The 17,277-nt window shown below is 42.0% G+C and overlaps 1 protein-coding gene across 1 annotated transcript in view; it reads left to right on the top strand.

Moving 5' to 3' along the window:
• LOC115006914 (cadherin-2-like) overlaps positions 1-17,277 on the top strand; it is a 76,317-nt gene that overhangs the window by 40,505 nt on the left and 18,535 nt on the right. The window contains exons 12-13 of the mRNA XM_029429541.1: positions 5,167-5,400; positions 6,635-6,868. Coding sequence (XP_029285401.1) covers positions 5,167-5,400; positions 6,635-6,868 — 468 coding nt within the window. The remainder of the gene's footprint in view (positions 1-5,166; positions 5,401-6,634; positions 6,869-17,277) is intronic.

The following is a 17,277-nucleotide window of genomic DNA, read 5'->3' as shown; positions in this document are numbered from 1 at the left end:
TTCCTTACAGTGATTTGTCCCATCACGGTTTTGTAATATACCAAAAATATAGACGGCCGCTCTGTGTGGGAAGAACACCTTGCGGGACTTCTCCTCTCACTCACTTGCTCTCACCAGGCACATTTCCTCCGTGGCAGTGCGTTGTCTGGGCTGGCTTAGAAAGTTTGCCCGGAAATTGCCGATTCCCAATCTCACCCAGCATGTGGCAAAATGACAGAAAGAGAGTTTATATTTCAAGTAGGGATTATATATAAAGTTCAGGAAAATCCACTGTGAAAAAGGTATACACACACACACACACACACACACACTCACACACACACACACACACACACACACACACACACACACTCACACACACTATTGAATGTAGAAAGGTACATTACTAGCTACTTTAACACATGGAGGACATTTCAAATAAAGGAGAATCTAAATGCACTAATTACTTTTTTAAGTGTTATTATTATACTACAAAATATATTAATTTCTAAGCCTTTTGATTCTTCAAGAGAAAAAAATGATTTTGTTCGCAGCACGGGACTGATCGTGCGGACACTGACGACCCTCACGGATGCGTCAAGCATAAATAAAGAACATCTTAAAAAGTAGAAATACTATTTTTCACCCAGTGTCCACTTAGGACTTAGCATTTGCTCCACACAAGCAAATGCGCTTAGAAAGGCCATTGACCGGAGTTGATCAGCATTGTTCAATGAGAAACTTCTGTTTGTGTATTTGTATTTAGAATTTATCTTAAATTAGATTCATCACTAAGGTTTTTAAAATTGTTTTATTATATGATGTATTGCAGAGTAAAACTGTAATGAACTGTATGATGTCACATCAACATGTGTGTCATACACAACCATGTCTTGTGGTTGAGGCACATCCCAGTTGAATACAACATATTTAGGCTTAGTTTGGGTTCTGAAGTGTTATGACTCCAGCCTGAAGTTAAGTTCTTACTTCACATAATGGGAAGACAATGATTTAATCCTGTAGACAACACATTGTACTGTCCACCTGTAATTACGTTTCAATTCTCTATTCCTGTGATTAAATGTCCTGATCAGGGAAGTCTGTAGAATTACACAGACACAGTACACCCATTGATTTCTAATGGAGCCGTTTCCCTGCCTATTTACATCATAATTCCCAAAGTCTTGCACTTGCCCTGATCACAACTGTGCTTTATAGTCCTAGACAAGAAGATTCTCTGTTTAAAGTGGAAAATTGTTCAAGAGGAATGTCATTCAGCAGCAGCTCCAACTATCCACTCTGCACCCTCTCCATACACAGAACCCGCTGTGCTTAACTGACTGTCTTAGCACATTTCTGCCCTCATTGAGCACACACGCTCTGCAAGGAGCTCACTGACAAAAAACAACCTGAGACACAGGGACAAACACATGCAAGCTTGTGCAAAAGGTTACATGTCTGCACTTGTTGAGCCGTGATCATATGTGCACCGGTCACCTACTATTATTGAGTATACTCCAGTTTATACTGTGACCATAAAGAATACAGAAAGCATGCATTCACTTCAGGTAAGTGATGTAGTATCCTCATCACTGTAATAATATGCATAGCTGGAAGGTTGTGCATACACAGTTAGCCAGTTGCATGCATTATTTTTCAATAACTACATTGTTGATTATCCCATATGCTGCATCCAAAAATCTTCTGGGAATGAATTTGCTGTATAGGTTGTGAATTCTGACATGAGATATTATGAAACTAAACATTCACTTGAAGGATAAGTCTGGTGATATTTCATTGTCAACAGATCCAATGAAAAGACTAAAACCAAAGCAATGTGAGTGTCTCTCAATACTTCCCTTCAAAGGAAAAAGATATATCAGGCTGTAATATACACACTACTTATTAGAAAATATATTTATCGTTAGTTTGAATCTTTTCAAAGAAATCGTTGACAGTAGGAAAAATATAGATTTTGAATGATTTTCAGACCACCTGACCTCCAGAGAAGCATCACGTGTAATTGGCAGATTGCCATTAACTTTACTGAGTACATCCTTCCCAGAGGATGAACACTTTTCATTGTAGACACTATTGTGCCTCTCCCAGGTAAAAATGTTAACTTTGCACACATTATGTCTTAATGCAACAGTTACCTGTTAAATTACATTAATCAACCCCATACACATATATAAACCTTGTTTGGTTGTAATGACCCGACGCTTTTCTCTTCCACAATTCCCAGGACAAATTTGATTATTGGCTGTAATGAGCAGCTTGTACCTGGACTAATAGAGAAAAACAATGTCCACCATGTTTATCAAATCAAATGTATTTACATAGCCCAATATCACAAATTACACATTTGTCTCAGTGGGCTTTACAGAATGTAAAGCATACAACACCCTCTGTCCTTAGACCCTCACACCACATAAGAGTGTTTTTACTCCGTAAAAGAAACCCCACAATTAAAGGGGGAAAAATGGAAAACTGCACAAAGGAAGCCGTAGCCCGGGGGTGTCAAACTCAATCACAGAGAAGGCCAACATTAAAAACTGGGACTACGTCGAGGGCCAAACACGGTCCACATTTATTGAACAGGATACACATATTAGATAAAGTGCAAAAAGATATGGAACATATTTAAGTCAACTGCAAACGGATTGCTGATCAGTTCAATTTAAATTTCCGAGCTGCAAAGTCGGTAAATGCACTCAGTTGATCAGCGGTCGGGAACACAGCGGTGGAGATGGTTTGTCAGTGTTTGGAAACACGTAGTGACCAAAGTTTCCTTGCTGCATCCGTGCATAGTGGAGGAGAGAGAGATGGGGAAAGGAGGAGGAGAGAGGTGCGAGTTCCCCAGTAATCTAAGCCATAGCAGCATAACTAGGGCCTGGTCCAAGGCAAGCCTGAGCCAGCCCTGACTATAAGCTTTATCAAAAAGGAAAGTCTATAGCCTGCTCTTAAATGTGGAGAGGGCGTCTGCCTCCTGAACACAAACTGGGAGCTTGTTCCACAGGAGAGGAGCTTGATAGATGAAGGCTCTGGCTCCCATTGTACTTTTGGAGACTCCAGGAACCAGGAACCAGGAAGTAATCCTGCATTCTGGGAGCATTCTGGGAGCATAATGCTCACGTTGGGTTAAAGGTACTACGATATCTTTAAAATAAGCTGGAGCCTGACCTTTAATGGTTTTGTAGGTCAGGAGAAGGATTTTGAATTATGTTCTGTATTTTACCAGGAGCCAGTGCAGAGCAGCTAATACAGGAGTAATATAATCCTGTTTCCTAGTTCTTGTCAATACACGTGCCATATCATTTTAGATCAACTGAAGAGTTTTAAGGGATTCTTTTGGGACAACCTGATAATAATGAGTTGCAGTAATCCAGCCTTGAAGTAACAAATGCATGGACTAGTTTTTCTAGAGACAGGATTTGCCTTCTTTTTTGCAATGTTATGTAGATGAAAGAAGTCAGTCCTTGAAATCAGTTTTTTGTGGGAGTTAAAGGACATATCCTGATCAAAGATAACGCCAAGATTCCTTATGGTGGTGCTGGGGGCCAAGTTAATGCCATGCGTTTCGGAGGCACTTGGGCCCAAGTACAATAACTTCCATTTTGTCTGTGTTTAACATCAAATAATTGCAGATTATCCACTTTTTTATGTCCTTAAGGCAAGGGTTCCCAAACCTTCTGTGGCCAAGGCACACAAAAGACCAAGCCAAAATCTCAAGGCACACCTAATAGCCGGGCAAAATACCCTCTATAACACATAGTATCACTGTTATCACTCTGTGAAAAACATTTTCTATTTACTAATTTACTAATTTTTCAGACAACTATATTATTTCATTAATCATTTATTCACAAAATAATTTAAGAATCCATTTAATTAATTAATTGTAAAATTAGGCCTTTGATGTGTCACACTCTAATATTTTCCACCATGCGCAAATGGCTAAAACGGTCGCTATTGTTTCTATATTGTGAAATAAGTGTGTAGGACAAAGTACCGATAAAGTACAGTGTTTCCCTGCGCTGCCCCCCCCCCTGACATTCAAGACGTTATATATATTAATTAACAACTCACCTTTGACATTGAACAGGTGCTCTTTTATTAAATAAACTAAACGCTTATGTCATTTATCTCATTAATGTGCACGTTGCAGCTTGGTTTGCGTATTTACATTCCGCTTCCGAACCCACACACACACGCCCGCGAGCGGACACACTTACAGTCAGAGACAGAGTGGAGTAAAGCTAAGGAGAGAACTTTAAAAAATCTGCGCCACGCACAGACCTGAGCCAGCGCAGGCAGCACCCCGCAGAGCAGTAAACCTAGAGGAAACACTGAAGTAAATAAAAAATCACTCATAACCTTGTGTACAGTTAAATGCAATAGGCCTAATTGTTTCAATACCATTTGGGAACCCCTGCCTTAAGGCATGCTTGAAGTTTAGCTAATTGGTTTCATCTGATTTGATTGATAGATATAATTAGATATCATCCGCATAACAATGAAAGTTTATGGAATATTTCCTTATAATATTGGCTATAGGCTAATATTTGGCTTGTATGGATGATACATTTTTAACATGTACAAACTGAGATCGCTGGACTTAAACCAGCTTAGTGTGGTTCCTTTTATGTCAATGAAATGTTCCAAGACAAGAACAGAGAAAGTCCTTGTCTGATGCCAATACAAGGTCATTGATAACTTTCACCAGTGTCGTCTCTGTGCTATGATGAACTCTAAATTTTGAAAAACCTCAAATAAACTATTGTTGTGTAAAATATCACACAACTGTTTTGGGACTGCTTTCTCAAATATCTTAGAGAGAAAGGAAAGGTTAGATATCGGCCTATAGTTGGCTAAAACCTCTGGATCAAGACTGGGCTTTTTATTGGGTGTTTATTTTCTAAGTACAGCCAATGACGTCAGGGAAAGGGAAATGGGCCGGAGATTTTGGTGTGATATAGAATCTAATTATAGATTTGACTCACCTCAACTGACTATTATGTTTTTATTCAACAACCCTCACATCACTGGTGGCCTCTGCATAGGGACTACAGATGGTGATAAGCTTATACCCGTTTCAAGAAATGTATTGTGCATTTTCCGTGTTAAATAAACATTATATATTAAAAGTAACATAAAATATTTAGCATCTTCATTCTGTGTGTCCAGGTATCCCGCCTGCCAGCGGCACAGGCACCCTTCAGATGTACCTGATGGACATAAATGACAATGCACCTCACGTGTTCCCCCCTGAGGTGGAAATGTGTGAGAGGCCATATCCAAACACCATCAACATCACAGCCAGTGACCCCGACCTGACCCCTAACGCTGGACCCTTCGCCTTTGAGCTGGCCAATCGTCCATTAGATGTACGCCGCAACTGGACGCTGCATCGCGTCAATGGTCGGTATAAGATAATGTGTCCGTTTTTTTATGTATTGTCATTCATTCCTTCACTCCTTCATTCATTATTTTATTCAACCTCTGCTTAAAGGGACAGAAAGTATACTCCCAACTATAAAAATCTAAATCTAGTAATTTACCTCATAATGTGTTTTAACTCCAGGTCCAATAAATATTTTTTTGAGATTTCAGGCTTGGACTGAGTCAGACTCAAGTCACAAAAATTACTCATTTATTTGACTTGGACTTGACTGCAAGGAGACTGGAGTTATTTTAAATCATTTTAAAGGAAACACATTCAAGTGTCACATTTTTATTTAGTTATTGTATGTAATGTCACACATCACTTCCTCTCAGTGGATGTACCAGCAGAGATCTTAAGGTATAAAATAGTTTGTAAGTGCTGATGCATTTTGACTATACCTTTAAATGTAAAGGAATCCCACTGGCATGCTCCTAGTGGTCCCTGTTGATTTAGCAGTGTCCAGCCAGTCGTTGGTGAGAATCTCATCCTCAACTCTTTGCACCAATTGGCTTGGAGTGCCCATCAGATTTACTGCACCACACCTACCTTATGGGCAAAGCCATACATACTTGAGCATGTTCTTTACGCTGAACAAGGCGTTGATATATGGTCCTAAACTCTTGGATAAGCCACAAGGTAAACCTTGAATTTAGAATATTTACCACAGATGTGTATTCACAAGGTGAAGACTGAATCTCATGGAACTGAGACTTGGCTTGTATACAAGAAAAATGAATTGTCCACTTTCTCCTCTTAGATTAAAGCTACATTGCAACGTAAATCTGGGCCTGTTGGACTCGCTGGGAACAATTGAATTTTGTAGCTATTTAGAAATGGACATTTTATTCTCCTTTTCACTTCAGTAGTTTTGGATGTTACCTCACACTAAATTATTGTTGTTTTGTGGATTCAAGTCTGATGTAAGGTTTGGGTAAAGTTTCTATTTCTGTTTCTCTTTTAGTTTAAGGTATGTTTGAAATGTATTTTAGGGGGAAATATGAAGAACTCTATCCATCAGCAGCTACCATTGAAATGCTTTTTGCAATGCAAAGAACCCCCAGTATCTCCAGTGACCATTAGCAGTACCAGGCAGCCCCCAGTGTAATTGAGTGGAAGGGCATCAAGATACGAAGGATGAAGTCCGTAAGTGAGGAGATACCATGATGCCACTCAATTTATCCATCTGTCTACTCTTCCATCATACTGTAGGCGAGTACGCCCAGCTTCGACTGAGGATCGGCTCCCTGGCCAGTGGTATCTACGAGGTTCCCATCATGATCACAGACTCTGGCAACCTGCCCATGTCCAACACGTCCTACCTGAGAGTCAAGGTCTGCCAGTGTGATCACCATGGAGACTGTGTGGACATGGAGCGAATCATTGCCGCTGGACTGGGCACCGGAGCCATCATCGCCATCCTGATCTGCATCATCATACTATTAGGTGAGCCTCCCATACACACTCACAAAATGTGAATATCAATTGTATATCATTTTAAACCTGACATCTATGTGAATTACATTACATTACATTACATACTAGATGGAGATGTACCAGCCTGCCACAACAACTGTAAATTACATCTACAGTTGTTGTGGCAGGCTGGTACATGCTCCACCTTGTGAAGAGAGTACACAGTCAAATCAGAGTCAACAAACTTTGAGTTTGAGGCAGGTAGGGAATACCTTAATGTGGCCACGGGAAGGAAAGGTAACATTTTACTCCATCTATTGTTCACATTTATTTTTAAAGGCAAAGAAATCACCATGTTTTTTCAATTTGTAGCTGCTGCCAGCAGCTAGCATCAGTCTATGTGAGTGGAGCTTGTTTGGTAAAGCATAGGTTTGACATGGCATAGGTACCAGGCTCTAATCCCAAGTGTGAATGTCAAGCTGATTGCAGTTTTTCATGAATTGTGTGCTTGTTAACAAGTAGCACTTGATGTGTTTGGACACTGTGCTGAGCCCTTTTGAGCTGCTTCCTCACTATAATGCTACACGGTGACAACGGAGTGGACAAACAGAGGAACTCAGCTCTTACTGAGTGCTCAGTCAGAGTAATAATAAGTGATTATGACCAAGTACTAGTCCACTGGGGTTTACTGTATCATACATTAGATTGAAAGCGCATCAGCAATGACTTTGTTTAACAAAGGATCATATCAAATCAAATCAAATAGTATTTATATAGTCAATAATAAAGCTCAAATTGGCTTTAGAGACTGTAAAGCATACGACACCCTCTGTCCTTAGAGACTTGATGAGTGTGAAGAGTAAAGATTTATTGGCCAAGCACTGAAAGGTGTAGAAATGGCAGAAATCTACATTTCCTCTTGTGGCCAAATTAATTTTACAAAGGCTAACTAAACTGCTACTTTGAAAATTAAAGAAAACGTTTACAGTAGCACTAACGTTGTTACATGCAAACATTCTGACCAGATCAACAATTCTTGTTCAGGTACAACCTTAAATTGGAACAAACTATTCAAGAGTTGAAGGTTTTAATAAGCTTTACACTTTGTGTTAGGGAGTGATGGGCAGGATTTTTTTCCACTACTTGCTTGCAGCGTTTGCAGAAGAGTCTTCTTGGTTGGGCCTACATTTTCGGAAAGAGTTACAAAGATGCATCCTTCTTTATTAAGTGATCTGCTGGGAATTTTCAATTCAAATATTTGACAGTTGCTATGGCTCCACCATAGCAGCTTTGTAAAATGTTGAACATTTTAGTTCACGGAGAGTTTGTAAAAGGACAGAAAGAGGAAAGAACAGAGACAACAGAAGTAATAGGCTCCCAGCCCTCAGGCCCAGGCTCAGTAGGAGGCACATTGACCATGTTATGGAATGAGGCCAATTCTGGAGTCTGGCACAAGCGGTTGTTTTAAAAGACTAGATGGGCTGTCTGTTGAATCGTTGAAAGCCTTCACTGAAAAATGTTACTAATGGTGACAATATTCAGGAATACCATTGACATACATATGTGAAACACTCTGACATACACATGTGAAACGCTCTCATAGACACATGTGAAACACTCTCACATACTAGTCATATGGATCATGAATCGTGGCTGCGCCTGCTGCCCTGGTCCTGCTGGACACCAGGAAGCCTTTTTGTCTTTATCCTGGATTCATCCATACTTTTTCTTTTTTGATCACAACATAATTTCTGTCAAATGGATGTTGTATTTGTACTTTGTTGTTTATCCTGTACACACGACATCTACTGCACATCTGTCCATACTGGGAGAGGGATCCCTCCTCAGTTTCTCTCTGAGGTTTCTTCCATTTCCCCCCTTTAATTGTTGGTTTCTTTTAGGAAGTGTTTCCTTGTGTGGTGTGAGGGTCTAAGGACAGAGGGGGTCGTATGCTCTACAGTCTGTAAAGCCCACTGAGACAAATGTGTAATTTGTGATATTGGGCTATATAAATACATTTGATCTTATTTTATTTGACATGCACATGTGAAACGCTCTCATATACACATGTGAAACACTCTCATATACACATGTGAAGCACTCTCACATACACATGTGAAACGCTCTCATACACATGTGAAACTCTCTCATATACACATGTGAAACACTCTCATATACACATGTGAAACTCTCTCATATACACATGTGAAACACTCTCATATACACATGTGAAACTCTCTCACATACACATGTGAAATGCTCTCATACACATGTGAAACTCTCTCATATACACATGTGAAACTCTCTCATATACACATGTAAAACAATCATATACACATGTGAAACTCTCTCATATACACATGTGAAACTCTCTCATATACACATATAAAACATATATGTGTATATGAGAGAGTGCGTGCGTGCGTGCGTGCATGTGTGTGTGTGTGTGCTCGAAACACATTTCCAGAGGATATTAATGATCATGTAACATTTTAGCGGCGGCGCTCATTAAATGTATATATCCAGTGGAGACTTGAGCTCAGGGGAATGTTAGCTCTGCACTAAAATGATAAACTTCTCCTCCATATTTGCCGAATACAGATATTTACGGAAGAAAGGAAATATATCTGCTGGCTGTTATTGGTTGTTCCTCGTCACATGACAGGCGGTGCTCCCTGCAGCTCTGAATGTATAAAGAGAACGGCCCCTTATTCAACGGCCCCTTACTCAATAAAAGTTCATCAATAAAACTGCCCAGGTAAAGAAATGTACCTGTCAAGTTACTGTGGTTTTTTATTCAATGTCTGCCCAAACTTGAAAGGCTTAGAGGAATACAGAGGAAGCCTGGACAACTCAACTCATATCTTGAATTTATTTGTCAATTCATTTGAGTTCCAATAGGTTGAAAACCTTCAAACAGAAAACAAAGGATATATTAGACATATGACATATGATAAACACTGCCTAACTGAACAAATGTTTGTGCTGGAAATATTTCCTTCAGCATTTTTGTAATTATTGTTTCTATCTGTTACATTTTATCTTTAATAAATCAAAATCAATCATTAATGTCAGTAATCCTTATCACACCACAAACCACACATCCTTATAATAAATGGATAAACATTATAAACATTAGAACACCGCGTGTTTAAAGGCAGTGGACACAAACAAAGGCGCAGCGACGTCACATGAAATTATACACGTCAATGCGCTCCGCCGTAGTTATCAAACATATCCGCCAAACAAACAAATACATTTAACCAGCTGTAACATACCAACGGCGTCTCTGCAAACTTAATATTCCGACCTTTTGGTCCTGACTTTCCTTAATAATAAATAAATCAGGTAAATGTCTTCTCTCTAATAATAAATAGAATAAACAAATGAATTTAGTATTTTAAACCCCATCTTAACACCTCCGACTTGAGCTCCTGGTTACTGAACCCAAGGATGTCACAAGTCTTTCAATACTCTGATTGTTCTTCAGCTGGAAGCAGGATGACCAGACGTCTGATATCCCTATGAAGAATGCTGGCAGGGATTTTGTTTGAGAGTCTCTTGGTTCCTTTGCTGTTTGGTTTCTTGACTGGGACAGGGTAGCTGGGAAAGGTCCTCACAGCTACATCTCTTACGACTCCTTTCTTGTCAGCGTTGACATTGACAACTCTGGTCAACTTGTACTGACCTCTCAGGGCATTTTGGTCTGCTAGCCAAACAATGTCTTCAACAGCCACATTCCGCCCCCTTGTGTGCCACTTACTCCTTATAAACAAATTGGGTCCAGCCAACTGACTCCACTTCTTCCAGAACTTTTCTACTTCTGCCTGGATCACTGGTCTTTTGTAGTAATAGCTTTCAAACGTGAAGCTTCCTGGGTCCCCTTTGGTTCCAGCTCTACCTAGCAGAAGAGAATTTGGGCTGATGTAGCAGCCCAAATTCTCTGAGTCCTGGCATCGATGGGTCTTTCGTTTGCCAGGTTGGCTGCCATGTAAAGGAATGTTTGAAATTCTCCCCAAGTGAAAGTTCCATTTCCTCCCAGGTTATGCAGGGCCCTTTTCACTACACGGACGGCTGCTTCAGCAGCTCCATTTCTGTGCGGTGAGTCTGCTGGATGGATCTTCCAGCTCCATTCTGCCCCATGTTTAGTAGCCTCATTCTCCAGCGCTGCTTTATCCAATGTATCCAGAAACAGGTAAAGCTCTTTAAGGGCAGGTCTGGCTCCCACAAAGCGCTGAATGCTTATTTCCCCAAATTATCAAGTTCTGGATGAAATCTCTGTCTGTGTCTCACCTGCTCTATTTCTTTATACTCCAAAGTGTCTTAGATTAAATTAGAATAGAAAATATTTGATTCATTGCAAAGAAAATAACATATGAGGCAGGACAAGACAGAACGCAGTACATTTAGGGACATGACAGAAAACAGTCACAGCAGAAAAGTAATAATCAGAGGTTGGGGATTTTGATTTGAAGTGTTTGTGTTAGCGAAGGTGTAGGTGTAGGTTTGTATGTTGTGCAACTGGAGTCGTGGTGTTAAGGGGGAAAGAAGAAAAAGGAGTTTAAAAACGAAATAAATGAAACCTGTAATAGTCACCATAGTAATAACAAGTTGATGGATAAATAGATAAAAGTAAGAAAAGAAAAAGGACCCTCTGATCTCTGGTGACTTTAATCATGCCTCTCTTTCCACCACTCTGCCCACAATCAAACAGTATGTCACATGCCCCACCAGAGACCATAAAACACTGGACTTACTGTATGCCAACACCAAGGAGGCATACAGCTCATCACCTCTTCCTCCCCTGGGTAGATCAGACCACAACCTGGTACACCTCCTGCCTGTGTACAAACCCCTTGTATGCAGACAGCCAGTGACCACACGCACGGTGAAGAGATGGTCTGCAGAGTCTGAGGTGGCTCTGCAAGACTGTTTTGACTCCACTGCGTGGGATGTGTTCACAGACTCTCATGGGGAGGATATTAACAGCCTTACAGACTGTATCACGGACTATATAAACTTTTGTGTGGATAATGTCGTACCCACTAGGACTGTACGATGTTTCCCAAACAACAAACCTTGGATGAATCCTGAGATAAAGGCTCTCCTCAGAGACAAAAAAGGGCCTTTAGGTCAGGTAACAAAGAAGAGCTGAGGATTGTTCAGAGGGAGTCAAGGTGGAAGATCAGAGAGAGAAAGAACACCTACAGGAAGAAGATGGAGGAGCAGCAGCAGAGGAATGTCAGCGGTGTCTGGAGAGGCCTGAAAACCATCTCTGGGTACAAGGACTGCTTTTATATAGCGCTTTTCCAATCTTTACGATAACTCAAAGCACTTTACAACGCATGTCATTCGCCCATTTGCACACAGTCATACAGATTCAGAGGCTACCTGCACATCAGCTCGTCAGTAGTGATAACCATTCACACACACTCACACACCAGCCATTGGCCAGGCCAGAAATTTGGGGTTCAGTATCTTGCCCAAGGACCAAGGACACTTCGACATGCTGACTGCAGGGGCTGGGGATCGAACCACGTTCCAACCGGTGGACGACCACTTTGTGCGGACAAGGGGGACCGAAAGTGGGTGAATGACTTGAACATTTTCTTCAATAGATTTGATCAGTCAGGCGCCCCTCCCCCGGCTCATTCCCCCCTGCTGCAACCCCCATTGCTCTTATCACCGGGATACGACCCTGTCATCTCCACCCTGCCCCCTCCCTCAACTGGTGGGAGCTGGCAGCTATTTCACACATCCACTCTGTCTCCTGCTTCTTCCCCCACCCACTACCTGCACTTTGTCCCTCACAACCAACCAGGTGAGGAGTGAGCTCAGAAGGTGTAAGGCAAGAAAGCCTGCGGGTCCAGATGGCATCAGCTCAAGGCTCCTCAAATCCTGCTCCGACCAACTGTGCAGGATTGTGGAGCTATTGTTCAACCTGAGCCTGAGGAAAGGGAGGGTCCCACAACTGTAGAAAACATCTTGTGTGGTACCTGTGCCAAAGACCCCCCACCCCAAGGACTTCAACAGCTATAGACCGGTGGCGCCTGACATCTCAGCTGATGAAGAACCTGGAGAGGCTGGTCTTTGGCTATCTTCGACCCCTTGTGAGACCATCGATGGACCCACTTCAGTTCACCTACCAACCTGGCATCGGGGTGGATGACGCTGTCATCTACCTGATGCAGAGATCTCTCTCTCACCTGGAGAAGGCACTGAGAATCATGTTCTTTGATTTCTCCAGTGCCTTCAACACCATTCAACCCAGGCTGCTGGGGGACAAGCTGGAGCTCTCAGGGGTGGATCAGCACCTCACCAGCTGGATTCTGGACTACCTCACCAACCGACTACAGTACGCGAGGACCCGGGATAGTTACTCGAATACGATTGTCTGCAGCACAGGGGCACTGTTTCTCTTCACCCTCTACACTGCAGACTTCACCCACAACACAGCAAAGTGTCACCTGCGAAAGTTATCTGATGACTCTGCTATTGTCGGCCTCATCTCTGATGGGGATGGCAAGTTTCAAGTTCAAGTTTCAAGTTGTATTTGTCACATGTAACACAGGGTCAATGGTACAATGAAATGTGTGCGAGAGAGACAGCATGTCAGCTCAGCAAAATCAGATAATTAGGAAAATCAAATTATATATATATGAAATATTTTAAAATAAGTACTATATACAATTGAGTTAAACAATAATAAGAAATAAAATGTATCTACATATATGAAGAAAAAAGGGGGGTTGTGCAGTACAATAAATAATAATATTTACTTATATTTATTTAGTGCAGACAGTGAGTGAGTGTGTCTGTGGGTCTGAAGGTTGAGAAGCCTGATGGCTTGGTGGTAAAAACTGTCCTTGAGTCTGGTGGTGCGTGCAGCCAGACTCCTATATCGTCTGCCTGACGGTAACAAGGAGAACAGTCTGCGTGTTGGGTGGCTGTGGTCCTTTATGATGCTTTGTGCCTTCCGCAGGCACCGCTTATGGAAAATGTCCTGAATGGCTGGGAGACTGTTACCAATCGTGTGCTGTGCCGCCTCCACTACTCTCTGAAGCGATTTGTGGCTTTGAGCAGAACAGTTCTCGTACCAGACCGTGATACAGCCTGTCTCAAGCAAGCTCTTGTTGGTTCCTCTGTAGAAGTTTGTGAGGATACTGGTGTTCATGCCAAACTTCCTCAGTATTCTCAGGAAATAGAGCCGCTGACGAGCTTTCTTGGTCACTGTGTTCGTGTGATGTGTCCAGGAGAGGTCTTCAGTGATGTGCACACCGAGGAACTTAAAGCTGCTGACCCTTGCAACCTCAGCATCACCGACATGGATGGGGCGGTGTCCACCCCCCTTCTGTCTCCTGTAGTCCAAGATCATCTCTTTAGTCTTGCTGACGTTAAGAGAGAGGTTATTTACCTGACACCAGCTGTGCAGTATCTTCACCTCTCTGTAGGCTGTCTCATCATTATCCGTGATGAGGCCCATGATGGTCGTATTGTCAGCGAATTTAAAGATGATGTTTGAACTGTGTTTGGCAGTACAGTCGTAGGTGAACAGGGAGTACAGGAGGGCACACAGCCTTGTGGTGTACCTGTGTTCAGTGTCAGTGAGGTAGAGGTGTGGCTGCCAATTCTCACCACCTGGGGCCTGCCCGTCAGGAAGTTAAGTATCCAGCTGCATATGGAGGCCTCCAGTCCAAGATCAGCGAGCTTAGTGATAAGCTTTACAGGGGTTGACCTTTTCGAAGGACCGCCTCACCCATCTGTGGGCTCACGGCAGGTGCTGTGTTGTCCGCCTCAAACCGAGCGTAGAAGGTGTTAAATTCGTCCGGGAGCAATGCGGTGAGATTAACAGTGTCCTTGTTTTTGCCTTTGTAGTCCGTAATACAGCGCAATCCACTCCATATGCGTCTGGGGTCAGAGTAGTAGTTAGATCCCACTTTATCCCTGTAGTCCTTCTTGGCTTTATTTATGGACTTCTGGAGGTCATATCTGGATGCTTTGTAGGCCTCAGGGTCCCCCGTGTTGAAAGCAGTGGTCCGTGCTTTGAGTTTAGCACGAATCTCCAGACCGACCCAGGGTTTCTGACAAGGAGTACAGAGAGCTGACACAGGACTTTGCCCTCTGGTGCCAGAGGAACCACCTCCTGCTCAACGCAGGGAAGACCAGGGTGCTGGTGGTGGACTTCAGGAGGCGCCATTATTCTCCCCCAACACCCGTGAACGTCCTGGGAACGGACATTGAGATTGTACAATTTTACAAATACCTGGGTGTTCACCTGAACAGTAAACTGGTAACTCTGCTGCTCTGTTTAAGAAGGGACAGAGCAGGCTTTATCTGCAGAACTGTGGTGTCTTTCCCTTTGCTTTCCAAAAACTGGCAGATTTCCTCACACAATTCGAAAAATCTATTCAGCACTTTCCCTCGACTCAGCCATCGCACCGCCATGTTCAGAATGTATCTCCTCAAGTTTCCTGTCTGTGTTACGGTGCTTATTACATGTTCCATTTCCAGATCTTTACATCACAGCACTTTCTGGTATATGATGCAGTGATACACCGTCAGCTGCATCTTCTCCCGCATCCAACTAATCCGCTCTTTCACCGCACATCTAAGGCACTCCATCTGTCGTCAGTCCCGTCAGTTTGTCCCGGTGCAGTTTAATTTCATTCACACATTTAGATACTTCCTCAAATATATATTTTTCCATGGTTGTGCCATGCATTGATTTAATTACCAAAACCGGCGGGCCAGTTATGATAGACATATAATATTTTCTCGCAGGCCGGATATAATTGACTCTGTGGTGGCATCAGCTATTTTCTATGGAGTGGTCTGCTTGGGCAGTAGCATTTTGGCTGCTAACAGGAAGAGACTGAACAGACAGGTGAAAAAGGCCAGCTCTGTCCTGGGGAGTCCTCTGGACACGTGGAGGTGGTGGGAGACAGGAGAATGACAGCCAAGCTGTCATCTCTATTGGACAACATGTCCCACCCCTCCAGGACACTTTGTCCGCACTGTGCAGCTCCTTCAGACTGTCACCACTGTCATGTGCAATATTCACTTTTTAGAACTTCTGCAATTATCACTGCCATGTGCATTATTCACTTTTTAGAACTTCTGCAATTATCACTGCCATGTGCATTATTCACTTTTTACAATGTGTGCAATTATCACTGCCATGTGCAATATTCACTTTAACAACTTTTTTATCAACGACTCTACTTATACTTTTACTCTTTATATTTTATTCTATTTAATTATTGTGTACTTGCCACTTTACTTTCTTGTTATTTTGCTGTAACAAGGTAAATTTCCCCGTTGTGGGACTAATAAAGGATTTCTGATTCTGATAGGCTTTTTTGTTCCTTATTCTGTGAAGGGCAGGTGTCTTCCTTCCTTTTCTGCCACCTGGCCCTGGGCAGGAAGCTGTCTGTTGCTGAGTTTACCCCATAGTCTGCTCACCCAGCCCAGCAGCCCCAGACTCAGTGGGAGGACGCCTGTTCGTGTTGGGAGAGACAGTTTAAATTAAGTATCGGGGAAAGACAAAAGAGAAATAAATGAATAGATACATATTTTGATTAAATTTGACAAGAGTTGGGATTCAAATAAGTAAGTACATTTAGTTTTGGACTTGAAAAACAACGAGGATCAGATGAACATTCATTGTGGTTGAAGGAAGCCTCCTTGAAATTTAGCAATGTCATGCTATTGTTAGTGTGAAGTCTTCCTGTTTCTTTCATGTGACAGGAAGGCCTCCGTTTTTAACTGTAATGCACAACTAATACACTACTGAACTCAGCGTTTCACATAGGAGCGTTTCACATGTGTATATGATAGAGTTTCACATGTGTATATGAGAGAGTTTCACATGTGTATATGAGAGCGTTTCACATGTGTATATGAGAGCGTTTCACATGTGTATATGAGAGTGTTTCACATGTGTATATGAGAGAGTTTCACATGTGTATATGAGAGTGTTTCACATGTGTATATGAGAGCGTTTCACATTTGTATATGAAAGAGTTTCACATGTGTATATGAGAGTGTTTCACATGTGTATATGAGAGAGTTTCACATTTGTATATGAGAGTGTTTCATATGTGTATATGACAGTGTTTCACATGTGTATATGAGAGTTTCACATTTGTATATGAGAGAGTTTCACATGTGTATGTGAGAGTTTCACATGTGTATATGAGAGCGTTTCACATGTGAGTGAATTTGGTTTCACATCTGTGTGGGTGGTAATAATGGTTCTGAATAATGTCCTTCTGGGTTTCTGTTCTTCCTTATTCCTATTTCAGTTGTTGTTTGGCATTGAACTATGACTATCTACAAGATAGGCTGAGAAGATAACAGAGGCTTTGTAGTTGTGATACAAATCTTGCATTAATGATAATGAACCAGATCCCTCGAGAATTGGATAGTTAATGTTTGAA

Source organism: Cottoperca gobio, chromosome 4 (genome assembly GCF_900634415.1).
Source record: "Cottoperca gobio chromosome 4, fCotGob3.1, whole genome shotgun sequence".
Taxonomy (NCBI): Eukaryota; Metazoa; Chordata; class Actinopteri; order Perciformes; family Bovichtidae; genus Cottoperca; species Cottoperca gobio.
This window is presented reverse-complemented; position numbering and strand designations above follow the sequence as displayed.